We start from the raw sequence: 27335 nt of genomic DNA on the forward strand, positions 1-27335 counted from the left end.
TCTTCCAAGGGCTGCTTCCCTGCCTCTCAGGACTGCTTGGCTGCCCTGTTCCTATCTCTGTTTGCCCCCTTGGGGAGCCGTGGGTGCCTGTCTTGAACCTGGAGTATCTCCCACAGCCCAGCCACAACAGTCACAGGCCATTTGCTGCCATGCCTTTACTAAAACAACATCTCTAGACAAAGGCTCCCCAGTGAAGTGGCCAGGGCAGTGATAGTAATGCTGGGAATGGCCCTCCCAGCCCACCTGCTCCCACACTGGAGCAGCCATCAGTCCCCTCTGGTGACATGACTGTGCCCCAGCAGGTGGTTATAGGGCATCGGGGCCAATCGGCTCCATGACTACGGCGGCCCAGTAAGGTTTTTTTCCTCTGGTACCAATACTTACAATAAAAAGGAAAGGTGTTTGAAGAATTAGGGGAATAACAGGTATAATTTTTCCATTGTACTTAGGAATCTGTGCATTAGAACTGTGAGAATTCTCTGAAAGAACTCTTCCTGCTTCCTTAAATTCTTCCTATGCTGGTTGTAATTAAGGCCCTTTCCTCCCAAGCCAGCCACATGCCCAGCTGGCACTCTGTGAATGCTCCGAGGCACTCTCAGGGCATGTTTGATGTCAGTCTGTCCTGATTTATAAACCCATAAATGCTCTGCTGAGAGAGAGGAGAGTAATACTAGGTTTTGGCTCAGAGAAGTCAGGAGTAACGCAGTGCTGTGTCTCCCCCGCAGCAGGGAGGACGTGCCTTCCCATTGGGCCCTGGCCGTACATCCCTAAATGCAGTGTGTCCTCTGGGCAGAGCAGCACAGCTCTCCCGAGGGACAAAGGGAGCTGAGGCACATGTGCAGAGCTGATGTGAGCCCCAAGTAATGAAGCAAGCCCATGGCTAGAAGGGGAAGGAGAGATGCCCCTGGTGAGCCTTGAGTACCAGCAGGGAGCAGAGGGTTGCTGATGTAGTTAAAGGGGTTCACAGTGCATTTCTAGGGGGTGAAAATGGGAGAGTCACACTGTTAAAACAATGACAAGGGTATTTGGGGCCAAAGTGGAGCAACATAAAGCAGGTTTTCTCCCATGAATACACTCATTGCGGAGCTTAGGGCGCAGAGATTTCACCTCGTACACAGACACAAGCCAAACCAAGTCAGATTTACACCAGTCTAGAATGAGCTACACAAAGCCCCTGCATCTATCAAGGACTGCACTGCTTAGGTAGAAAGTTGTGGCATGGAGCTTAGTTCTTGAGATGGCTCTGAAGAGCAGTTTTATGAATAACTGCTGCAGCTACTGAGCAGTTCAGGCTGAGCCACGTGGCACCCCCTGTCAGCCAGGAGAAACACTGACACTACTGATCCCCTGGTTTGTCCAGTACATGCTCAGGGACAGCGTTTGGCATGCATGCCAAAGGCTGCCGTCACTGGACATGGCCTGGGAAGGCCAGTTTGGTGCTAATGAGATGGCTGGGAGAAGGGAACTCCACCACAGCAGTGGGAAATGGTGCTCTGAGCTCGCTGCCACTCTGGGATTAGGGTCTGTCCCCAGCCTGTCTGACATGGCCTGAGCACCCACAGAGCCCTCAGCATCTGCAGCTGGGCACCTTCCTGAGCATCCTCCTGCTGGGGACCCTGTTCCCACAGAACCTGTGGGAGCAGCAGGAGATGTCAGCAGGAGATGTGCCTGCTCGGGAGGTGACACCGGAACACTGCACAGGGGTGACCTGACCTGCTCACACCTGCAGTACAGCCTGGTGTGAGAGGAAGGGCTGGGCTTCCTTTGGCACCAGGGCTACAGGTCTGTCTGTTTCCATGGTGCAAGTTCAGTCACATGCACCCCAGCTTCCTGAGGCTGATATTTTCAGATGTGCTACTCAGATCTATTTTAAGGGTTCTTCCCACTGCAAGTCTGTGATGAGCATTAGAGCTTTAAAGCACTGCTTTGGGAAGCTATTATCAGTAGGTATTAATTATTGAACACTATACCTTCTGGAAAAGTTGTTTCATCACTGGAAAGTGACCTTGCTAGAAGAGGCAGAGGGAAAGAGAGGCGTATGGTGCCTCCTGAGAGCAAGTGGAGTGATGCGTGGCAAGAGAAGACACTAAAGATTTATTGTCTGTGGCAAAAGAAACACAGATCTCTGCTTGTGCAGTAAGTGTTTTTGACATCATACGCCATAAAGAGTGATCGGATGCTGTAGTTAAGAAGTGTTTCACTGAAGGGAAATAATAGACATTTTCACAGTGCTGTGTCTATTAAGCGTCCAACTGCGTGGCTGTGCAGCTGAGCTGGGCCTGATAACTCCAGTGCTGGAGTTCAGGCAGTTCTGAGTTAAAAGGCAGCTGGATGATCCTGAGAGAGGACACTAAGAATTTATCTCTCTTGAAAGAAGATCCCTTTTGACCTTGGCTGGTACAGGTTACTTCCTGACAGCACACCACTGAACAAGTTCAACATCAGCACTGTTTTGACGCCTGGCATGGAAATGTCATTTATTAACCTGGCCCTGGCCTTTTCCCTGGAATTTCTCTTTTTCCCAGCTGTCAGTGCAGCAGTGTGCTTGTCTCTCAGTGACACTGGGAGTTGGACTTCTCCCTTTGCTCCAGTGGTTTAAAAACCCCAAGTGAAACAGGTGTTCAGTTTAAAATAAAAGCTGGGGAGAAGCCAGAACTCAGGCTCACCTCTCACCCTGTGGTTGCCTCTGCCAGGCTGCAGAGCGAGGTGTGGCCAGAGAGCTCCTCAATAAATCATCATTAAGTCCACATGCAAATACAGCAGCCCAGCCCAGGCGCACAATTAGGCACCTAATTACGGTGAGAACCCAACTGCACACTTTGCTACAACAGCCCTGTGGCCCTGGAGGCCGGCCGGCCCGTCCCTGCCCTGGGAGGCGCTGGGATGGCACCTCTGGAAGGGCTCCTGGGAGAGGCAGAGGTGTTCAGACAGGGAGGAACCCAGTTCCCAGTCAAGAAAAATGCAGTGCACGCGTCCTGTGCCTGTTCAACATCCTATGATGCATTTTCTCTATTCTTAAGTCTTGTAAAACCAGCAGTGCCTTCTCCTTCATAACATCTCGGTAATTTCTTGGAAGGAATTTGAAGGAATTCCTGATTTGGAATTGAAAACTTATACTAAAAGTCTGAGAATAAGAGTTGTTCGAGAGAATCTACTAGCCAAGGAGCAAAGATACAGTCCTACATTAAAAAAATCATAGAACTGCAAAAATTACTGCAGTTTTTAGTTTTAAAATGCACATAATTTGTACAGTCTGAAGTGCTGCTCAAAGGAACTCTGTCTGTGTGAGGGGATCGTCATTAGGTTTATTCTGTGAGCACAGTAAAACCAGGATTTCTGTGCAGATTCAGGAGGAGAGGCTACCTGGGCCTCATTTCTGTCCATTTTCATCCCACCTGCCACAGTCAGGCCATCAGCTGAGAGGTGTTTGTGTTTTGTTCTTGTGCTCACCACCACTACTTAATCCTAAGGAAAGCATCATTTTGCTTAGGAAAAACACAGTGTTTCACATGTTTTGCAGTTTCTCTCCCACGCTTCCAAAGAACGGGTCCATGTCCCAAAATCCCAAAAAATCCAGCACCAGAGTTGGGAATATTACCCATATTTGGGAAAGCCAGTTTCCGTGCTCTTTGATCCAGCGTATGTGCAACGACAGGGTTATTACCTGGGTAACAGACACACCTGCACTTGTAAGCTCTTGCATCCCTGTCTCAGGATTTCCCATCATTTATACCATCTCTGTGACAGAGGAGGAACTGTATTTTCTGATTGTCACTACCAAGTCTGCAGTGATTTATTCCTGTAGGCTCTAACTGAATTAAAATCTTAATTAAGCTTATGCCACTTTTTTCTTCATTTTAATTAGGAACAGCCAAACCACTTGTCTGGGGGAAGGAGAAAGAAAAAGATAAAGAGCAGCAACACTTTTTTCTGTTCTTAGTTGTGTTAATGAAGGCATGGTGAGAATGTCCTCCCAAAGAGGTGCCACAGGGCTGGACAGTTAACACAGCACAGCCAGTGCTGTGGTTCAGGAAAGCTGAGTCTTCCACAGAAATGCTTTCCCTGAGTGTTTCCAGGTGTCATTTCACACCTAACTTCTACAGTCCTCACTTCAATAAGACACCAGGAAATGACCCATTAGAGTGCTGAGTTTTTGGTGTAGTCACATTGAAAACCCTCTCAGATCATCAAGTCTGCCCACCTGCCCAGCACTGCCAAGGCCACCACCGACCCAGGTCCCCAAGTGCCACGTGCACAGGCCTTGGAACACTTCACAGAGAAGCATCACTTGTCTGTCCTGCTCCTGTTTCACCTACAGCAAACTGTACACAGATCACACAGGTTATGCCCTGAGCACATTAGAGGTTTGTACTAAGCTCTCCTAACTTACCAAATGCTGCCATCAATTAAATGTAAGTCCCTCACTTTTAGCAGCAAGGGATTTTCCTGTGCTCCTCTTTCTGTGTTTCCCATTCCTTCCTCCCCAGCCAGCCTCTCCAAAGGTGGCAGCTTTGCACAGGCGCAAGCTGGTTCTTTGTGTGGAAGCCCTGGCTTAGTTTGTGTGCTCCTCCACAGGGTGGAAGATTTTTTTCCACACACTGCCCCACAGGGCCTGTGGCAGGGAAGTGGCCATTCCACGAGTTCCCCTGGTCTGCAGGGGAATGTGCTTCCACCAGCAAAGCTGCTGTGGCAGGGCCGGGGGCTCAGGCTTTCCCAGGGCTTCATGGGGCGGGAACTGTCCCAGGGGAAACTGGAGGCTCCCAGTGCTCCTTGAATCTCCTGCTCAACATTTGCATGTTGACATTTTCTACTTAAGGGGCCTTTTGGCATCTCTGGCATTAATTTATAATGCTGTGGTAGCGGGGCTGCAGCACTGCTGGAACAGCCTTTACTTTAGAAAGACTTTGCTATGGAATCTGACTGGAATCAGTGCAGAGACTGACCATGTTCCAGCTGCTCCTGCTGGGATTTTTGGTTTGTTGGATTTTAGCTTGTTGAATTTTGAATTTTTTATCCTAATTGTTTGGCTAGATTTTATAAGTGCATTTCCTAACTGTATTTCCTAGTATCTTTATATTTCACACGTTCTAATGGAGTGTTACATGACCCTGCTGGATTTTGTGCACTTTCCTGTGTGAACTGAGCCCCGGGATCAGTCCAGGAAAATAAGGGCTTGAATTTGTGTACTTGCTTTGCAGATGTAATTCACAGACTGTGAAACCTCCTCTGGTTTAAGTGAAGGTACAATTTGAACCAGGGGGTTTTACACAAGCCAAGTGGGATTAAAAGTGCCGTTTATGTTAGTAAGGCCTTGCAAGGGCCTAGGACAGACCAGCTGGATTGAATTTTATTACAGCTGGTACAAGACCCCTTACAACATGTGTGGGTCATTTAAAAATTTTAGAAATCATTTAGCTTCAATCAGCCCTTCATTAACTGCAGTTAAATGCATGTAAACCATTTGAGGACAGTTCACAAAGCTATTTTTACTCATTCATCTGCACCTGTTTGAAAGTATAATTTGAAATATGTAATGAATTACAATAGTTGAACCTGTGTTTCATTTTTGCCAGAGAATTTTTATATAGAAGTTTCTGATTGTCATTTGGTTCTGTTGTGCTTTCAACTCCAAAGAGCTGACATGCTCATTAGTGAAAGGATGTAGAAAAGGCACCGATCTACCCGTGTTGCAATTAAATTCCGGCTTCAGTCCATGTGTGGCTGCAGCTTCGGAAGGTAATTGTGCACACCTCATTGCTTTTTAGTTCTGAATGCTGCTGTGGTAATTTACCAGGTAATTCCAGAGACAAGGTCTAAATTATCAGTGATTTCATAAAGTTTAAAATATCCATACCTAGCAGGAGGACACTGGGGCATTGCCTCCTGTCTCCCAGACTGTGAGTCCAAGAGTACTGGAAAAGCCCCAAACCCGGGGGTGCAGGGCACTGGGCAGCCCACGGCTCCGTTCTGTGTACAACAAACACGGCGTTGCTACGGCAACCACGCTTCATTCGGCTCTGTAATAGCTGTGACAAACCCCGCCACCTTTCCCAAATTCACCATTTATCACGGCATTCCTACACTTTACCTCCAGTTAACTGTTCCCAGCCATTTCCCAGCTCTCACACAGGGATTTTTGTGGGAGCCGTTCCTCTCCTTTGTCCAGTCAAACCAATCTGAACCCTCAGGCAGCTTGAAACTCTCAGGGTGGGATAATTCGAATTTTTGTCAAATCCTTTAGAACTCCAGTCTCCTCCTCCTGGTGGCATTCCCAAGTGTCTCCTCAGGCAGGAGGCAGCTCAGAGCAAGGCTCCCAGTGACACTGATGGGGGCTGTGCTGTGCGCACACACCCTCTGGAGGGTACGCAGCTCCTTTGGGGAGATCTGACTGTGCCCTTCCTCACAGCCAAGGCTCAGGCTGGCCTCTGGGAGCAGCCCCCAGCTTTGCCCCAGGCTCTAGGAATGCCCCCGAGCACACTGTCCCTGGCAGTGCCATCCCCCGACCCAGCCAGCGTTCCAGGCCAGGCAGATCTCAAACAGTGGGGAGTGCATTCCTTGGTGTTCAGCGCTGCTGGATGGATGCCCATCCTGGCCTGGCCCTGTGCTGTGCCCAGGTGTGTGCCCCCCCAAGCCAAGCCATCTGCACTTCCATGCCCAGGAGCAAATCTGGGTCAGCCCAGGCAGGAGGGGAAGGGCACTGGGCAGGGACCTAAACACCCAGCACATGCTGCTGCTTTTCCTTTGGCATCAGTGCAGCTTCTCAGGAGAGGCCGGCTCAAGTACTACCCAAGTACTCAAGGCCAATTCCTCAATGACCTGGAGGAGCTTCCTTCCTTAATTCCAAAGCTGACAACTCCATCACCACCTCAACCCAGCTGTGTACAGCTCTAAGCTCTGGCCAGCTTTACCCACGCTTTAGTGAGGACCAGATGTTCCTCTCTCTCCACAGCTCCTCTGAGTTATCTCCCATTCTGAGACTGGCCTCGAGGGTCCTTCCCCCTGCCTGGTAAAAAACTACAGAAACCCAGAAGCTTTGGATAATGAAGCAAACATATTTTTGTGGTGTGGTGTGGGCATTTTTTTTTCAGTCTGCTGCTGCTAGTTTTTAAATATAAAGTATAGCATATGTTTAACACAGAACATATGGAAAGAATGAAAAAGCAAATCTTGAATTCCAAGTATCATATTCTAAGTGGAAAAGACTCCACAGTGTGAAAGTGGTCATTCAGAAGAAAAATCAGGAAGATGTACTTATTATATGTAAATACTTATAAACTCAGTTATGAGGAGGAGAGGTCCCTCACTCTGGGGTGTGTCCAGGCACACACAGAGGTGAGTCCTGCTTTGAGAGGAAGGTATGACTCCTCAGCCTTGTTAGGAAAGGTGCTCAGCTCAGGAGGCTGCTCACTACCCCTGCCAGGAGGTCGTGTGCTCCTTCCCTGATGAAAGTTAGGCTGGGTAAGGTACCTTATTTATCTGGACAGACTGACACTGCAATGATTTAATTAATTTCTATGCCAGATAATTCACTTCTAAATTCTTAGCACACAGTTATGTTCAGTGTAAAAACTCTTGCATCTGTATTTCTGTCTGCTCTTGTACTTTGTACCTGCCTGTGTAGGACAGATCAATCCAGACTTTCAGCTGGATTGGAGTTCATGATCTCTAAGTGCCCAGACTCCATCCACATGGGCCTGGGTGCTGGGAGCAGTTCAGCTGCCTGCACAGGAACAGCAGCAAACGCTCCCCTGTCTTGTTATTGACGGGAGAACTCCTCAGAGGCCATTTCACTTCACACACAAGGGTTTTTTACCAACAGAGACCCTGAACAGAAGGCAAATGGATAAACCAGCACGGCCACCCCTGCATTCCCTCCTGCTCCTCCCCTGCTCACAGAACCACGGCACCACCCGGGTCCAGCCCTGCCCTGAGGGAAACACTGCACAGTGCAAAGCCCAGCATTGTCCCCAAATTGTTCCCAGACTGCAGCAGCTTCTTTCCCCGTGTCTCGGCACTTTGTCTGTCTTCCAGAACACAAGGACAGGGAGAACTGGCTTGAATACCACAAGACAGGTATTCTCTGTTACTTAGGGAGAAAGGGCTCAGCAGTGGCAGGGAGGGACCCCAGTGCAGGTTTGTGCTCCCCAGACCCACCAGCACACAGGAAGGTGCCATCCCTACTGACTCTTCTTCCTTCCCCCTTTCTCTCCCCTCTCCTTTTGTGTGCAGTCCCAGATAACTGCCAGTCACTTGGCCGGGCTGGCTCACAGAAGGTGCAGCAGGCACAGATGGCACTAATGCATAAATGTGATCTAGTGAAGGGATGCCAGCACCAACCCCCCACAGGTTCCAAGGAGCTGCAGTGCACTTAGAGGGATACGGGGATTGGCAAGGTGAAAGCTGAGATTTGCAAGAGCTCACTGTTCCCGAATCAACAACAGAACCCTACAGCAAACGCGCAGATTTCTTTATTAATTTAGCAAATGCACTTAATGCCACCATCTCTGGGTTTATGTGTAACAAAGCCCCTCCAAAGCCCTCACTCATTACACAAATTAAACTGAGCAAAGGGAAAAAGGGAAAAAGGCAAAGGTGGGAACTGAAAACCAGAACAAACTCACCAGTCTGGTCTGATTCCCATGTATGAAACATGGCACTGAGGGGTTGGGAGTCAGGGGATCTGAACAGGGTCTGGCAGCAATGGAGTAAATTCCATAAATACCCTGTCTGTGCTCAGCACTTGGAGCACACAAACATCCCATCAAATCCCTTTTTCCCATAGTCACTGGTAATGGACATTTAGGAAGAATGCATAGGGAAAGGAGTAAACTCAGCCTGATGGGGTTTCCACAGGACACCTCTCCTGACTGCTAAAGAACAGGGACATCTCCATAGGCACATCTGTAGCAGTGACTTCTAATGAGGAAAAAACATCTCAGGAAATACAGCCTCTACTCCCAGGCCCCTTCCCAAGGCAGGAAGAGAGGACATCCCAGTGCACCCACCCCTGTCACACACCTGGCACGGTGTGTGACAGGCCAGCCTGGGGGGCTAGGAAGGAGCCCGTGACAGACTGAAGCCTGTTGCTGCCCAGTCCAGGGTCCTCCACATCCCAGTGCCATGAGCCTTACGCAGCTGCCTTTAAAGAAACTATTCCTCATTTTCAGCAAGGTGCACAGGAGAAGCAGAGCCTAAAAATTAACAGAGCTGCTAACTTAGTGACACTGGCACCTACGGGGGAGTTGTAGCAAATGCCTCAGCAGTATAAAATCAGAGAATGCTTCTGAGGAGTGGGATGCCCAAATACCTGAAAAGTGTGAATTACTAATCTCTTTGGCATTCCAACCAAAGCCTAAAAATGTGTTGGGGGTTTGTATGCAGGAAGAAGAATTTACCGTGTGGTGTCAGGGAAGCTGATGTGACTGAGGGGTGGGGAACAGCCTGGCACTGTGTCCTTCCTGGCCCAGTGCTTGGTGTCAGCTGCACAGAATTGTCACCACTGTAGGGCTGGGACAGCTGGGTGACAGTGGCATCTAGAGGGCTGCCACGTGCACTGTGTGTGTGCAGAACAAGGGTCCTGCTGGGCTCTCCCTTCCCATCTGCAGGGCCAGAGCCAGCCCCAGTCAAGTGGGCACAACCTCGGGGAGCTGCCCCTCCTGCCACAGCCTTGCTAGTCTTCCTCCTAGGAGCCCCCACTTAAACCCTGCCTACTGCTTCAAACAGATTGGCATCTTCCCACAGGTGGATTTTTTGGTTATAGTATTTGTATGATAACTAGCTTAAAATGATTCCCATAGTGTACTAAATACCACAGAACTGGGCTGCCTTCTCTCATTACAAGCAATTGCGACATGCCAGTCAGATGCTGTATAATCTGTGGGTCAGGATCTGAATGCTGTGCCACCACTGCTCTGTTATGGGCTCACAACATGTGCCTGGATGACTTACACACCTAAAGCTATAGAGCACCTGAGTCTTAAATCTCTGGGCCATCTGAAGAGGAGAGTCTCTCTTCAGAAAGGCCCAGGTTAGAGAGCTGATCAGGAAAAGGACACTGGGAAGTATTCCTAAAGGAAAGGGCTTTTAGGAGAGGACTGAGCTGAGGTCATGATAGAGCAGAAGCGGAGTTTAAGGAGAACAGGTCTTCTGACAGTTCTGGTTTATCTGTTCCTACACCTGATTTCAGAGAAGGATAAACTGCTTTCTTCTCACAGTGGTTGCACAAAGAGGAGGAAGGAAGAATAATGGGAATATTTAACTTGTGCTTTCGAGGTGCCATCCCTAGGAACTCCATATTTCTGATATTCTTTGTCCTCATAGATAAAAAAAGGCCCCGAAGCACTAGGATTTGCTAAATTATGGTTTCACCAGGCCAGTTCTCGATTCTATGAGGTTTGAAGTGTGATGCCTCTGTAGTAGCAGATTATCTTTCTCTCCTTCCTAAAGAAGACATACCAAACTCAGGAAGTTGTTTAGGATGCTGACATAAGGAAACTGGCACTAGAGATCCGGCCTGGTGTCAGTCTGTCTAGAGACACCCTATAGCATAAATGGGGTCCCCATTCACAGCAGGGATTCATCCCAGAAGATTTGGGAAGAGCTCAAAGAGCTGAGACATGTCTCAGAGAAAACCCCTTCCCTGTTCTTCCCCACACACTGCAGTGCTGCACGTGTGCCTCTCGGAGCTTCACCTGGAAGCATGAATCACAGTCTGACCCCCCAGTGTCCCATGGAAGGAGAGGGAGCTGTCCCAGGGACAGCGCTGCACGTCACTGTGGAGATGGCAGGAGCTGTGTCCTGGTTTTGGCAGCACGTGCGCGAGCGGCTGAGTGTCGGTGCTGGGCAAGGTGTGTGCTGGGCCGGCGCCAGGACACAGAGCACCTTCCCTCGGGCAGTGACACGGCCTCGCGCTGCCTTCCAAGGACTAAGGAGAGCTGAAGGAGAAGAGCCCTCCATTGGCAGGTGCCTGCAATGGAACTGAGAACGTGCCCTTCAGGAAAGGGTCACACCCTGCCAGGTCAGGGGGGTACTTCCAGTGAGGCAGCAGTGCTGAGAGTGAGGGAAGCTCACTGCCAAAAGTCAGGAAGAGTGACCCAGGGCCCTCCCTCCAAAGGATCTGTGCTGGAAAAACAGGGACTCTGCAGGCCGTTTCCACATCCTTTCCTTTTGCATAAGCAATGCTTGCCTTGCATGAGGAAAACAACAAACTCCTGCCCTCTAGAGACAGGAGACCTCCAGCTCTGCTGAATAAAATATTTGCCACAATCTCCTTTTGAAGCAGATGCTACAAACGCAGCCAGTTTTATCCTCCCCCAAGGCCCACGGGCGAGCTCAGCAGCTCGGCACTCCCTCCTCCCAGGCCTGGAAGGCCGGCTCACAGGAGAGGCAGCTTGTCACAACCACTCTCGGTCAAGGCAGGAGTTTATTTGGACAACTGCTGAATACAGCAGTCATGGAAAACTTGGCAAAGGAAAGAAATCCCTCCCTTTTCTCACTACCCAAACCCATCAGGGCAGGACGGTCAGTGCTGACGCCAGCCCAGTGCCCACTCCTGCCCACTCCCTGGCTGCCCAGAGCCCTGTGCCGTCTCCATTCCGCCTTGCACACGACAGGGTGCAGGGCACCGGCACACAGGCCAAAGTGCAGGTGGCTCTCGCTGGGTGCCACAGACTCAGGGAGCTGCAGAGCCCCTGCATCCGGATCCCACAAGGATACACCCCTGGTGACATGCTCTGCCAAGACAGAGCAACTGTGCTGACCTGCCCATATGCCCAGTTCCCAAGTAACTGCTGCTCATGGGTACAAAGCTGCTCTAATGGCATTTCCTCCCAGCTGCCAGCACACTAAAGACACCCTTGGCTCCCAGGGCAGCAGCAGCTGTGTGCAGTGCCATCCATGCTGTGAGTACCAAGCGGGTACGAGCCACCCCACGTGCCAACAGCAGCATTTCACATGCCCTGCCCTCCTCAACGTGTACTCCAAGCACACGTCTAAATCACAAGCACTGAAAAATAAAATCTTCCAACTTAGCATCTTTAAACTACCTCTTTGGAACCTCTCCTTGGCAGGTTTGGTTTGTTGGCCTGTGCTCCGAAATACAGCATTTATCAGGTGCGAAAACATAGGAACTACTTTTTAAAACAAGTTAGTCCTATCTTCCTGTCCTTTTTTTCCTGCAGCTAAAGCAGGTCCAAGGGGTGGAAGGTGGCTGTGAGGTACCTGTAACTGTGCAGCCTTTTCTTGGGTTTCCCTGGGAAATCAGTTCCTGGACCCCAGACCTTGTGACCTTTGGAAGTTGACATCCAGGACTGTGGGATGGCTGGGAAAGATCATGAGGTTCATGCACACATGCTACGGAGGCTACATTACATAAATCTGAGGAAAATACACAAATGAACATCTCTTTCCACTGAAGCTGCTGGTAAAATTTGTTGAAGTAAAAAACCGAATTCTTGCTAGGGCCCAAATAGCACCATTCAGTTGTAGTTTATTTCTTTTCATGATGTTGTGTTACTTTAGGAGGCCTTTGAGCCCACCCTGTGGTGTTTTCAGAGCTCACCTCAGCTCTGTCACAGGTGTTTCAGCCAGCAGTTCAGGAATTCTGGGAAAAAGCTGCCTCAAGGGAGCCCCAGGAGCAGGTCCTGGTGCCTGCAGCAATAACAGTGGTTCAGGAGCAGTCCTTCTAAGGAGTTACTGCTGATGAACTGTGTGACAAACAGTCTGTCCAGCAGCAGGTCATGCTGGGAGGCAGCTCTCCAGGGGTTAAAGTCCTGCTCCCACTCCATGGCTCAGGGGTGCCCAGCAGGACCTCTGCAGGTGCCACCTGCACAATGGCAGCGTGCGGGCTCTGCCGCAGGTGAACAGGAACAACTGGCAATGGATTTGCCTGTGGCAGCGCACCTGGGCACAGAGGAGGTCTGAGTGGTCAGAGCCTGGCAGCACAGCCCTGGGCTTGGTGTCAGCAGGATGGGAAACCAGTTTCAAATGCCCTCTGAGCTTCCCAGAGGGCTGGGACAAGGGATGACCACATTGTGGGGGACAAAGAGCAAAAGGGAGGGAGATGATGCCAGCACCCAATCCCTGAGGGCTGTTCAGAGCTGCACAGGATGGGGTAGGTTAGCAGCCCTTCTCCACAGTAAAGGGTGATCTAAAAAAAAAAAAAAAAGTCCCTTCAGCTGTACACTTGTCAGCGGGTATTTATGGGGTGATTGAGTGTTGTAACTGTAATACATCCCAGGCAGCGGAGCCAGGAAGGAGCGGTCAGATTTAATGCCAGAGGGATTTTAGTGCCCACATGGGCCAGGTGACACAAGCTGTAGGTAATGCTGCTTCTGCCACCTCTGGAACAGGAAGGTCATTGAGGGCTCTGGCAGACAGTGGGGTTTGGCCCTGCACAGGCACTCTGGTTCTGCTCCCACTGCCCAGGGGAAGTGCCAGCATCAATTCAGCAAGGAAACAGGACTCTGAGGCAGGTGCTGCCATGCACTGGCCCCTCAGTGCCCAGTTTGAATCCCTCCCAGCTTTACTCCTTCAGAATTCCCTTTTACTGTCACCATTGCACACATGCATGCAGGTCCAGAGCCCATGCCTTATCCCAGTGAGCAGCAGATGGGGAGGTAATGACTCTGAAGAGGTGTGGAAAGCAGGAAATGGCCTGTTTCCTTGCATTACCAAAGAGGAAGAGGTGTACACAGTCCTGTTTGTGTAAGGGCTACAGGGAAGAACCCACTGCCCTCAACTTGGATCCTTAGAGGGAGGCCGAGTGCAGGCTGGGCCACAGGGTGTATGTGAGAAGAAACAGAATCAGATAAAGCAGGTTCTTGCCTGCTGACCCACACTGCAGCAGCAGCCTGGGCAGGCTGTCCTGGGGAGCTGTTGGGAGCAGACTGCTTCCCAGGGACAGGCTGTGCTCACAGGGATGTGCCCGTGGGGGATGGAAGATGCTCTGGTAGTGCTGTGACGATGGGGCAACAGAAACAACACAACAGTGTTCAATACGTGTCTTGGGAGGGACATTATTCTGAAGCCCTGTCCTTCCTCATGGCTCTGCAGGCACTGATCACACACAGAGAGCAGGATCATTGCCAAATCCCAAAAGAGCGTGTGCTCCTCATGGGACACTGCAGCTGAGGTAGGAGCACACGAGTCTCAGCAGTGGGCAGTGGGATCTCAGTCCTCCAAGGCCAGGAGAAGCCAAGCTTTTAGGACATTGGGTATCACACAGAGCAGCAACTGTCCAGGCAGGACAGCACTGCCAAGTGCTCCTTTGGGAAAAGCAGTTGTTAGTCCTGAGCCAGATGCTGAACACATCAGCAATGCCACCCATGGAAATTTTTCCCACAGATACAACTACTCAGCATGCTAAAGGAAACATGCAAGGACAAGCAGCCGAGACCAGGCAGAGCAGCTCAGCCTAGAGTGTCAGTGCAGTCACATTCCATCCCAGATCCAGTGTGCTTCACCTGCCCTTCCCGAATTCCTGATGAACATTGGAAGGGCTCCAAAGGAGCCCATGCCATGTTCTCCTGTCCCTGCTGGAGCCCAGAATTCCGCTGGAATGGCAGGACAGCACCATGTGTCTGCTCACACACACACAGACACCCCAAAGTGCTCGTCACACCTGGCTCACTGCAGTCAAGGGCCAAGCTCCAGGCCCAGGGTGGACGCTGTCCCAAAGTGATCTCTCCTTCCCCCTTGCCCCCAGCACTGCCTACAGAGCCTTACGGCTTGGAGAGGGACACGATGGGGAGAGCCGCTCCTGCAGGCCCCTCCTGGTGTCTTGTTTAGGCATTGCCAGGTGAGGGCTAACCTGGGGTTTGGTTTGAGCACTCACTCCCTGAGATCCCCTGCCCTGTGACTATTTCCACCCTGTCCTGTAACTTAGATTCAGTAAGAAATTCAACAACTAAAGAAATGGCTTTGATGTCATATAAAGAGTTCCTTCTTAGGTAAAACCCCCTTGCCATAGATCTCTTTCCTGTTTTTTCTTGGTGTTAGAGACCTGCCACATTGTTACCCTGCAGTACCTCTGGTGCATCTGTGAGCTTGAAGAGTGGGGTTTTTCCTGTTGGATCTGGTGCATGGAGACAGATCTTACATTCCCTGCAAAGATCACAGAATGCATGCATAACTCATTTTTTAATTACTCTCATGCTAAACCACTAATTTAGTGCAATTTCATACGGAGTACATGTTGGTATTGTTAAGGTTTATGAGCCAGTGATTTACAAGGCATGGTACGTCAGAACTCAAATTGGTTGGATTGATGATTTAATTGAGCACAGGGACATGAGTGTAACAGTAACTCCCCACACTGGGGTATCCTGGCAATACCACCAGGAGGAGAATGCGCTGGTGAAATTGGTTACATGGAACATGCATGTTTTAATTGGGAAGTCCAAAACCAGACTGGTGAGACTAATGTTTAGTAAATAGTGCTTCTACTTAAGTAAATAGTTGTCTCTGTAAAGGTCAGATTAATCAGAAGAAGAATTTAATATTCTGTTTCTAAAAGCTGGTCTCAATGATGACACAGATATTGCTGCATGGGAGGTTTTGGATGCTTTTCAAGGAAGGACTTACATGAGTCCAGAGCTTTTTCTCCATACCAGTTTGCAGGAGACAGTGCCGTTAGTCACATCACTGAGTTTCTAGTAACAAAAACCTGCAGCTCATTGATCTGAAGTGATAAACCCCTAACAAGTGAACACCAGCCTTTCATCTTCTGCCTGCCTCAGTCTGCCCATCTAGAATGCAAATGGTTGAACTTCCCACTTAAACCAACAGTCTGTTTGTTATTACATGTTACATGTCTGATGCTGACAGTGTTTCTTAGGGCTCTGAGATTCCCCAGCTCAGAGTGTTTTCCCTGCCAGTGACAGGGGCAACAGTTTGCCTGACCACACAACTTCTTTCTCTCCTCCCTTCTCCATGAGTCATGGAATAAAGAAGGTGGAGGCAGAGATGTGGGAGAGAAGAGGGGAACCAGAAAGGGCAGTGCTTGTTTAAGGTTCTCCTGTCTCCCTGCTCTGCCTAGAACCACTCATCCTGGCAGAAAAGCCATGTGGATATGGCACTTGGGGACATGGTGGTGGCCTTGACAGTGATGAAGGAATGGTTGGACTAGGTGATCTTAAGAGCTCTTCTAGCCTAAAGGATTTCATGATTTATCTCTGTGCATCTCTTCTACATTTATAATACAAATGGTGGCAGCCAGAAGTTCTTACAGTTCCTGTCCCCACCTTTTCACCCATTTTATATTTCTTAAACAGCTGACAGAAACAGAACTGAAACATTAGGAAACCCCTTGATGAGAACACTGCCCCTCTCGTGCCAGCCAAGACCTGCTTGAGTCATGCCAGATAACTGTGTGCCATCACCCTCCTTGATACCCAGAAAAACTGGAGATCAAACTAAATGAATGATAGGAATATGAAACTCAGCCCAAATTTAATTTGGCAATTTCATCATCTCCCAGGTTTGAGCAGAAAGCAGTAATTTCCCTCCAGTAGCGCATCTCTTAAAGCAGAAATAAGGATTCAGAACACAAGCAGTGCTGCCTGCTCCAAAGCCAGCACTGTTCACGTGGCACCATCCTTGACAAATGCCTGTGACCGAAGGGAAGGAATTGCTGCTGTGCCAGAGAGCTGCTTTGAGGCAGCACACCCTGCTCTAACACCCCATGACCCTGTAAGAGTTTAGGCATTTAAAAGAGCTCCAAATTAATAAAAAAGGCTGAAGATTTTGCTGTTGGAATGGTTTCATTTCAGCTACACTGAAAGCTGTCAGGATTCACCTGGACCTCTTTATGGATATGGCATCCCAAGAAACCCCTTTTCCTTCTGTGCACAGCAATTCACAGATCCTAAGTACAGAGTCTGTAGGTGCAGAGCTAGGGTTATTGCTAATAAAATGCAGTTTCAAATCAGCAGCAGCTCTGCTAACTAACAGTCACATCTATCCATGTTCACTGTGTGAGGACCTGGCTTAGGGGAGATTTGGGGGCAGGATCTGCCTTCCCCATGCTCTTCCCTCCCCACAGTCAGATGGGTTTGGGTTTGCTCACTGCAGCTTGACAGAATTTGTGAATTATGCTCACAGAAGGCCTGGGAGTGTCAGAATGTGTCGCCCGTGTCCTCATGCTTGCCTAGAGCCTGCATTTGTAAGGCAAATGTAGTGCCTCACTCTGGGTAATTTCCATTAATTCTTAAAAGGTTTTTCATGGGTTTGTTATATTCCCAAACATCTGAATTTCAACAGCCTCCTTCCAGCATCCAGCAACCTCTGTCTGTGTGCTACTTCACCAGTAACAGCTTCTCTCTTCCCTCAGGGCCGCTGTATCAACTTCACCCGAGTTCCCTCTCAGTAGAGGAGAAGAAGCGGATACCAGGAGGAGAGACAGCCACACTGCCACTGTCCTACCCAGCTGAGAGAACCGAGCCCTTCCTCGCATCCCTTGGACCATCTTGCAGCCCAAGCTCCACAGGTTCCTGCATCCCTGCTCCGGGAGCCCGCGTTCTAATTCCGCACTGGTGCTCTGCCCGTGCCCCGGAGAGCAGCACTGCCATGAGTGCCTGGCTCTGTGCGCCACTGAAGGGACAGCACAGACACCAAAGATGAGAATGCTTTTCTATTTTTTGTTATTTGCTGTTTTTTTAAGGACTACAGATTCTCAGGACGCAATGTGCTTTTAGCGGCGACGCAGCGTTCCTCAGCTGCAGCGGAGGCACGTGGTATTTACACAGGGACTACTCGCCACAGGCACAGGATAACAATTCCCACCAGGCTAAGCAGGCACAGAGCCAAGTGCCTCAGAGCCATGTCAGATCCCCAACCCTTGCCAGCTCCCTCCGTCGTGCCTTACGGGAACCTTCTGACTGGAAATCTTGTCACTCTAACACTGAAAAGTGCACACGCATGACAAAATGTAGACAGGATGCCTCAAGGTATCAGTAGCGAGCAAGACTTTGCCCTTTAGTTTTTGAAGACACCTTTCCTTCATTATGCACCCGGGACAGGAAGGAATTACTAGAGCGTTATTCCGCGGGAAGACAGCCTGTAAGCAGAGATCTCGAGCCGAGTTGGAGGGACTGATGCTTCAAGACCTTGACACTGTGGCTGGTGGTTTTTTCCCCTTTCCTGCATTCACAGTTCAGTAGCGCATAAAACATCATCATCTATAAACATACCTAGCAGTCGTAGGCTTGTGTATTTTTTTTTTTAGATTAAAAAAAGCAGTAGCCACTACACTGGTATCTCAGGGTTTTTTTCCCCCCGCAAATCTCCAAGGGCTCTTCAGCGTCACAAGCCAGCAACCCTCTTTGCATGAGAATTTCAAAGTTTAATTAATATAATTAAAGGCAACAGCAAGCAGCAGCCTGTGAAGATTTTGCTCATCTTTTTTATGCCTTTTGACATTGAATGACCTATTACTGTATGTGCGTTCCTCAGTGGCGGAGGGGGCGCCGAACGTTGGGTACGATTCCGAGTGGGAAAGACCTCTTTCCATCAATTCGGAAATTAAATTTATGGGAGCGCCGGCCATCACCAAACATTGACAATGTATGTATTATAATTTTTTAGAAAAACCAGTGTCGTGTCACGTCGACGATGCCAAATTATGTTAGCGTGAGCGGAAACACTGTGGGGGAGGAAGGAGGGAGCAGCTGAAGAAAAAGGCTCAAATGATCCAGTCACTTTCGATACTGTACTTCAGAGGCAGAATGGATATTCGAGTCGAAACCTGACAAAGCGCGCCCGCTTTGATGGGAACTGGTATAGACAATGACCAGTGGCTGGGTCAGTGGGATGTCTCTCTGCGAGCAGGAAGGCTTATCAAATGACACTAAAAATAAGTTCAACAACCATCACGTTGGAGGGGAAAAGGCGAACATTTCACATTTGGTGGGCATGAATGTGCGCAAGATGGAAAGAGCAATGCGGAGCATCCTGGGCTAATTATCTCCTTTGTGCTCTTCATTGGAATCGCAAGGGACAGAAATAATTCTCTTGGTCCATGTCCAAATCTGTGGCACTGCCCAAAGATGCCTTTACATTTATCCACTCGCTTACATCTTCTGCTTGAGTTTATTTATGTCACTGGTAGCCTCATCAGCAACAGCCATGTCTGCACATTAGACTATAAATAAAATTATTATCAAAGTTTCAGTCATTATTTCCGTCTTCTACTCCCCCATAGCCTCCCCATCATTCCCACATCTCAGACCTCTGCTTTCCAGTTCCATGGTGACCTGTGGTGCTGAATTCCAGAGGCAGTCCACTTTGCTTTGCACAGCGTGGCCAGGAGAGCTGCCACAGTTGTACCCAGGGGACCCAGCCACCCAGGGCCAGGGAGAACCCTTCCAACACCACAAGGATGCTGCTCGTCTTGTGGAGCATCAGCCACACAACCAGAACCACTAAGTGCCCACAGTGACGCCCTGTCGCTGCAGAACCACAGGTTGGGTGGCACTGGCCCTGGGCCGGGGACGTCTGACCCACAGAGCCCAACCAGCAAGCACCTGACTAAATCTCTGTGCAGTCTCCAGACCAACGCAGGACCAAGAGCGAGCACTGGGCAGGTGTACCAGGACACAGGTGAAGTCCTGCAGTGCTCCTCAAGGCGCTGAGGTGGCACAGCAGGAAGCACTGAGCAGATGTTAGGTTAAAACACAATCGGCTCCCTCTCACTTTTCCTTCCTTTTCCATGTACACACGACACATTCCAAGGTATCACTGGAGCGCTGGCTCGTGTTCTGAGCTGTGCTGTGTAACAGGACAACATGCAGACAAAGAGGGTTTGTCGCTCACGTTCTTCTGCTGCCTCTCAAAGAATATTTGTAACCAACTGAGACACCGAAGTAGAAATCCACTAATCACTCTTTATCCTTTCTGCCTGTGCCCATTGAAAACCATGAAATGAGCAGTTCTTCACAGAAAGGCTGATCACAAGCAAAACTGCATTTTGAGTCCCTACATGGATTTTCCCTTCTAACTGGCACAGTAGCACAGCACCTTACACGTGGCATTTTGGTGCAGATAATACTTGAGAGTTTCCTTATTACACAGTGTGGAAATGTCCATCACAAATAATTTGTGGGGCAAGAGGCGTAGGGTGATGTAAAATCCTCTGATTCAGATGACAGTGCTCAGGATGGCTCAGAGAACTCTAAAGAGCTGTGTACAAAGAGCCCAGCAATGCCACCAAGCAAACCCAAAGGGCTCCTCTCACCAGTGAGGCAAGGGAGAACTCATGGGGACAAGAAGATCCTCAGTATGACAAGGCTATGTTTATTTTATACATTTTCGTAACAGCAGAAATGAATTGGCTGGAGTTAATATGAACAAAACATTAATTTTGCCATGTTCCCTTTCAGTTTTTTGATTTAACAAGAACTACAGCATTCATCAGGCATAAACCTGCTGTGTGTAACCCAGGGGAGCTGGGTCAGACTGATCCAAGGCAAAATGGAAGGGAATTCTGAGTGCTGTGATGCAGGCTCATCTCGAGCTCTAGGCACTGCAGGACAGTCCTGGCTGACTGGTACTAATTCCTATTGGGGATTTTCCTGCAGGAAATTTCTGAGCTGCATCCCTCTTCTTATCATCCCTAAGGTGACACCACAGCTCTGCATTTCCCACACTGCAGTTTGTTTGACACACCTGACTCAGCCTCATCACACTGGAATGCTCCCACACAGGGGTACATTCCCACTCCTGGAGGTGCTGGGGTTTAGTGGCAAAGATAACTTCATCTTTGACCCCTCTCAGCAGTGGCACCTCATGCAGGTCATCGTGGGTTTGCATCTCTTTCCTGGGATTCTCACAAACTCCCAGGACACAGACTGCCCTGACAACTGTCATTACCTTACCATGTCCTCATGGTTTGGATCATACTGACATACTCAGGGAAAAAACAAAGATCAAAGTTTGGAGTAGGGGAGGTTTTGTTTTTCCTTTCTGCTGTTTCTCCTGCACGTGCAGGAGGAACTTGGGAATTCTGTATTATGTCATTTCAGACCAAACCTCCCTTTCCAGCTGTGGAAGAAATGGCTTTTTTTATTGGTCACAATTCAGACTGCAGGGAAAGGTGAAAGAAACCCAGTGCTATAAATGAGGGAGAAATCCCCAATCCATTCTCTCTCATTGAGTGGTGCCTCATCACTACAGGAACCCTGCTTTGCTGCAGGACAGGTGTTTTCCTTACTTCACTGGGAAGCAGCAAAGGCACCAGCACCACCTGCCTTCAGAGTTCAGCTTAGGGAACCCCTCCTTCACCAGAGGAGACACTGAGGGGAAATTTGGGAGCTCAGCTCTGCAGTGCTGGGAGGCAGGATCTATCTCTGACCTCCCCTCTATGCATCCAAAACAGGTATGGCAGTGTGGCCCTGGTGACAGTTCACCAGCGCAGACAACAAGCTCAGGTGTGGCCAGAGCAATGTCCCCTTCCCACGTGCCAAGCGAGGGGCTTGGCTGTGTCCTCACCCAGAGCCAGGGCTGTGGCCCAGGGAGCTGCACCCAGAGCAGGACACGGGGCAAATGGCCTCACGTGGCCAAGGGGGCTGGCACTGCACTCCAGGAAAAGCCACAGCAGGGGCAGTGTGCTGAACAGAAACTTCAGAGGCTGCAGTGAGCAAGTCAAGGCAGTGCTTCATCTGCTAAAGAGCAGCTTCTGAGTACCTCTTGTGCCCTTACAAAACTAATGCCACAATTTCTAGAGAGGGCCTTATTAGACCTGGCATGTCCTATTTTACTTCACAAATCTGTTTTGCATTGGCTCAATTAAAATTGTTATATATTTTTGGGTCCTGTGTAGGTGCCATCTGTTTAACAGTGCAATTGGGTCCTGTGATGCGCTTGTAAATTTTGTGCTGCAATATTTTTTTTAATATAATGAGGGACTTTGGATGCAAGAAACTGCCTTTACTTGATAACTTTTTGAGTCTTGGCAGTGAACTCACAATGGTTCTTCCTGTGCTACAAGGATGGCTCCACAGCCCATGGAAAAGCAAAATTTGATTTCCATGTTTGCACCAAAATTGTATTATTTAATTCACACTAATTTTTTTTTTAATTTGCTTGCTCTGCCTGATTTTGTAAACGAACCTAATTTCCCAAACGGGAATGCACAGGATTGCTCAGCTGGGGCCTGTGGCTGCTGCTGCCTTCTGGGGAGCTCTGGGATGTTCCAGTAGTGCCCAGGGACCCACTGCAACAAACCACAGCTGTCCTCACTGGAACTGGAAACAAACCTCCTTCTGAGACAAACACCCCACCTGCAAAGCTGGATGTGCTCTACAACACAGCCGAGCCCAGGACAGATCTCCTGAGAAACAGAATTCAAACATGGTTTTATACTTTGAGAGGTTTGAGTACCATTTTTAGGTCTGCACTGATCTCACCAGCACTGAAATAACATTCCTGACTCCCAGTGAATCATAACAAAACCCCAACCCATCCCATTGATTAGTTCTCCTTTAAAAGCACAGTCTCAAATTCTGCTAAATTCTCCAACACATTGTAGGAGAAAAGCATCTGCAATGGCACCAATCCTGCAGCATTTGTTCCCACGGGTTCCCAGGTCTGCTCCACAGCCAGGAGAGGGGTCCCAGGTCTCAGCATTCGGGTTCTCTAAGTGGAACTGCTTTGTTCTGGGTGGTGAATTGGGCAGTACCCAAAAGCTCCCAGCTCCCTGCAGCACTGCTCAGCAGAACACTTGGGAAAACCTGTCCCAAACAGCATACTGCTTCTTAAGCTGCCTTCAGGGACATGGATTTACCTGGAGCACGAGTCCTGCCCATTTCAGGATGTAACAAGACATGACTAAGTCACTGAGAAATGCCTCCCTGACCACACCACTGGTTTTAGCATTAACTCAAGCCCCACCTTGGCCCCAAGCACCTCCCCAAGCTCCAACAACAGCCCTCACTTCCCTGGAATATCTCCTGAGGGCACAGTGACCCCTCTGCTCCACCTGTAGTACTGGAGCAAGGATTTCCCTGGGATTTAGCACAGCACAGAACCTGACTGATCGATACCTGCCGCAACAGCATGGGTTGCAGTAGCCTGAGACGCCTTCCCCTCTTTCCCCGAACCTCTCCAGGCTATCCATGCACCCTGTGGCTCCTTGGGACAGCTGCCTGGGATTGCCAGCCCCTGGGATAGATGGTGCCCACTGACAGAGCTGCAAGACGCCGAATAAATTATGTGCTTTGGCCAACCTGCATGGGGAAAATTAATTTGAGTGCCAAGTGATGGGTTCAGTGCTGCCTTGTTGGAATGGGGAGGTTGGGCTCTGTGATGCTTCATCTCCTTTTATTTGATTAGGCAAATTAGGAAACAACAGTGTGAAATGCATTATTGTACTGATCTGATGTCCAAAATGTGAATCTCATTAGAGCTCTGGCCTCGACACTTTTTTTTGGTTTCGCTGTAAGCTGAGGAAGAGCAAGTAGGCCAGAAATAAATATTTTTCAAATTACATTGGAATGGCAGTAATAAACATCATATTCTGTACAGGCTTCAGTCCCTGGAACAGCTCCTCATAAAAATCATCTCTCAGCTTCTGGAGAAATTCAGTACAACATGTGCAAGGAGTGGAGGAGATGCACCAGCGACAGGAGGTCAAAGCCAGATAGGGTGATCCACTGACCCAAGTTCCCTTAGAGCTCTGTGGGGTGAGACCCTGGGAGTAGGGACACTGTGCCCCTCCAAAGGGATGCTCCATGGTCCTAGAGGGGGCTCTGCAGAGCCTCTCTTGATAAGGGTGCATGCTGTGGTGGTCAGGGAGAAGACAGGAACAAAGCAGGATGGATGGCAGGGTGCCACAAGTCCAGGGGACAGCCAGGCACCATCCTGCCACAGCACGGAGAGGGGAGCTGGCCCCAGAGGGCTCTGCTCAGCCCAGCCTGTGCCAGAGCTCCCTGCAGAACCTCCTCACTACACTGGGCCCTTGTCTGCAAGGCTGAACTCAAGGTCTCTGTAACACCAGGGGTGAATAAACATACAGTGTAAAAGTAAAACAACACAACATTTCAGTGCAGAGGGCTCTCTGAGAAGAGCCACTGCAGGTATCATTTGGAAAAGGGTCACTTCACAATACAGCCCTTCCAAATTGCAGCTCCAACTCAGAATTAATTATCCTTTCACTGTCTTGGGTTTTCTTTTCTTCTTTGCTTCACATTAACTGCAGCTGAAATTATTTTAAAGCAATGATCTTGAACGTCATGTCCTTCAGCTGGCCCTGAAAATCCATTTTCCATGGAAAGCCTCCTTTCTTCTCCAAGATTTCTGAGAGTGTACAAAGCTCATCAAGGCTCTAGTTCTCTAGGGGTGTCAGATGCTTGGATAATACCCAGGTGTCTGCCTGCTGGACCAGCTCCAAGGTACTTTATTAGCATGAAGAGGCCTATTTGGAAACAGTTTAACTCCTTCGGCTCCCAGGGCCTAGCATGTGTCCTGCAGCAGCAGGCAGACACCAGGACACCGCCTGTGCACGGCTACAAACGCAGACTCTGAGTCCCCACCACTCACTGCTACATCTTGAAGAGGAAACACCTGAGATGTCCTGTCATCACAATTGGAAAGATCATCTGGTTTTGTCCCACCCACATGAAAGCAGAGAAGAATTGCAGAGACAACTGCAGACTACAGCTCTGCTGCACACCTGAGGCTCAGCCCTTCCCCAAACTGCTTTGAAAAATCCCAGTGGGCTCCTCTTGGGAGCTGTGCCCTCCCTCATGACAGTGGCAGCATGAGGGGACACTGTGGGGCTTGTTTTCCAGGCATGGCATGCAGCTTGGCATTCCCAGGCACAGACTGACACAGGACCCTGAGATGCCCTTGTCCCTGGCACCAAGCAGGGCCTTTGCTGTACCAGGGCAACCTGGAGGGGCAGGGGGGACTTGTCCTGATCCATCTGAACACACGCACACCAAGCAAAGCAACAGAGCGCGTGAAGGTCCTGTCAACATACACTTAAAATAAGAACTGGGAGCTGACATCCTTGGATTGCAATGGACTGCTGGAAACTTCTCCTGGCTCCAGCAACTTGCCCCAGCAGTGGCAGAATGTCTCAGCACGGTCCCACAGAAGACACCATGCCCCCTGGAAAAACACACTCTGCTCCAGCTTGCTGCTGAGATCACATGGTCTGCATCCACCCTTTTACACAAGGTATTTCCTTTAGTTTCCAGAGTGCAAAATTGGATTATGCAAAACAAAGACACAAAACACACAATTCCGAGCTTACAAAATCAGCTCCCACTTAAAAAGCAAAGCTCCTTTTAAACTGCACACTGTGTTGCCTCAAAGCTTGCAGCAAACAGCTAAAAATCTGAGCCACCGAGATACGTAAGGTTTGAACAAATATGGTCCCAAAGGCTCTGTTTAAAATTTTAAAAGCCCGAGGTTTAAGTTATTTGTGAGCTGTTTGAGGCCTTTTCTTGGATTAAAGAGGTGAAACCTTCCTTGAAGTTTGGGGTGTTTCCAAGTGTCAGCTGGCAGCAAGAAAAGAGTGGCACTCAGAGCCAGCTGTATTCTCCCTCCCTGTGCTGCCGACCAGGCCACAGGACAGGAGACATGCACCTCCTCTTGGAGATGACTCCTCCCTGAATGTCACAGCCACGTCTATGCAACCAAGAAAACATGTAGTGTTGCCAAAGCATTACACAGCATAGTGAGAGAGTGAGGTTCTTGTAGCTGGGCTTCCAAACACACTGAGGAAACATGGATTTTGGCAAGAGCGAAAGGAAGTTCAAGCCCTCTGTGTAATGGGGCTCCACAGCCCACAGCAGCTGAGTGGGGAGGAGAGAAGAGAAGTTAGTTGTTAGCTCTCACCCCAGCTGGAGGGAAAAGCAGCATTGCTGGTCTGAGCCACAGAGAGCAATCAGGGGCCAAGGGAAAACTCTCACAGTGCTGCTGCAGCATTGTACCCAACACAGTCTCCATGTCCTCCTGCTCTCAGAGATGTCCCAGTCCTCACACAGATGTCTCTGGGGATGTCAGCTGAGCCACAGCTTCATCTCCCTGCCAGGAAAGGACTGCACAAAGGGTTCCTTGACCAGGACCTGGACATTCCTCAGGTGAATTGCCCTGATGAAGCCAATGCTGAGTACACTGACACTGGGAGGTGTTTCTTATGTCCTCAGAGAACATCTGGAAACCATGCTGGGACGGACATCCACTGCCACTACAACAAGGCCAGGCCCACCAAGGTGTCCATGGCCAGGCTCCTCCTCCCAGAGCTGCTAAAACTGCATTTCCCTCTTCTCCTCAGGAATGAAGCTATGTTGCTGACATATGCACCAGCTGGAGGAACTTCACCTGCAGGGAGGTGATGAGGACTATTCCAATTGTGGCACTGGTTGTATACAGGGTGGCTGGTGGCACCAGCTGCCTGCTTTCCCCTCCAACCCCGCACAGCCCCATGGGATCAGTTTAAGTGACAAAACCTTCACGGGACCAATGGGACTCTCCTGTTACTTCTATTTGTTTTCTGTTTCACAGTGGCTTCTCCCAGCAGCTGAAGTTGAAACAGGACTGGCTTCAAAGGTAAACATTTCTCACAGCTTTCTCATCAACTATATTAAATACAGTCATAACCTCCCCCCCAATATTTTTTGTATTTGCTGAAGAATGACGTCCTCCTTGCCTTCAGCGTGTGCCAGATTACTCATAAACCTGGACCATATGCCACTGCAATTTACTGATGGGCCCAAGCTGTTTTGGTAGATACAAAATCCGAGAGGATTAGGGAGGCTCGAGCCGTGCTGAAAACAGAGCAGCAGCAGTGGGGCAGCTGCTTGCTCTCTTTGCTCAGCCTCAATTTAGGTCAGTGGACAAGAGCTGCCCCATGCCAGGCTGGAGGGCCAGGCTGGCTGTGGGGGCTCACATGGAGGGGACCCCAGCCATGGGTATCTGCCCCTGTGGTGGGGCTCACCCTCCGTGGGGCAGGTGAGACCATACTGCTTCCTCAGATCCGGAGCCTGGCTACCATGCCCCGTGACCGGCCCTCAGCTCAGAGCCTAAGAGGAGGTGCCTTCCCCCCATCCCACGGTGACCCCTGCCTGGCAGTGCGCCTCAGGGTGTGGCAGAGCATTGTGACAGCCACCGGTGGCTCCAGCAGAGCTCCCTGCTGAGACCTGCCTGGCTGGTGGCCTGTCCGGAAGGTGGCTGGGTGACTGACAAGTTGCCACAGCTGTGTTTCTGCACAGCTGGCCCAGGGAAGGATGTACTCCGGGAGAGAAAGGACAGCTCAGCTGGAAGTCCCACCTGAACCAGGGCCTTTCCTAGGTGGGGGCTATCAAGTGCAAAAGTGCTCAAAGCCAGCCTGTGGC

At 49.7% G+C, this 27335-nt stretch overlaps 1 protein-coding gene and 1 long non-coding RNA gene across 3 annotated transcripts in view; one reads left to right on the forward strand and one right to left on the reverse strand.

The window, feature by feature from the left end:
• Positions 1-19167, forward strand: part of ANTXR2 (ANTXR cell adhesion molecule 2) — a 76244-nt gene extending 57077 nt beyond the window's left edge. The window contains exon 17 of the mRNA XM_063156827.1: positions 17330-19167. Coding sequence (XP_063012897.1) covers positions 17330-17368 — 39 coding nt within the window. The 3' untranslated portion in view covers positions 17369-19167. The remainder of the gene's footprint in view (positions 1-17329) is intronic.
• The window catches only part of LOC134418477 (uncharacterized), a 209488-nt gene that overhangs the window by 9944 nt on the left and 172209 nt on the right, over positions 1-27335 (reverse strand). The window lies entirely within an intron of this gene.

Source organism: Melospiza melodia, chromosome 5 (genome assembly GCF_035770615.1).
Source record: "Melospiza melodia melodia isolate bMelMel2 chromosome 5, bMelMel2.pri, whole genome shotgun sequence".
In the NCBI taxonomy this organism is placed as follows: Eukaryota; Metazoa; Chordata; class Aves; order Passeriformes; family Passerellidae; genus Melospiza; species Melospiza melodia.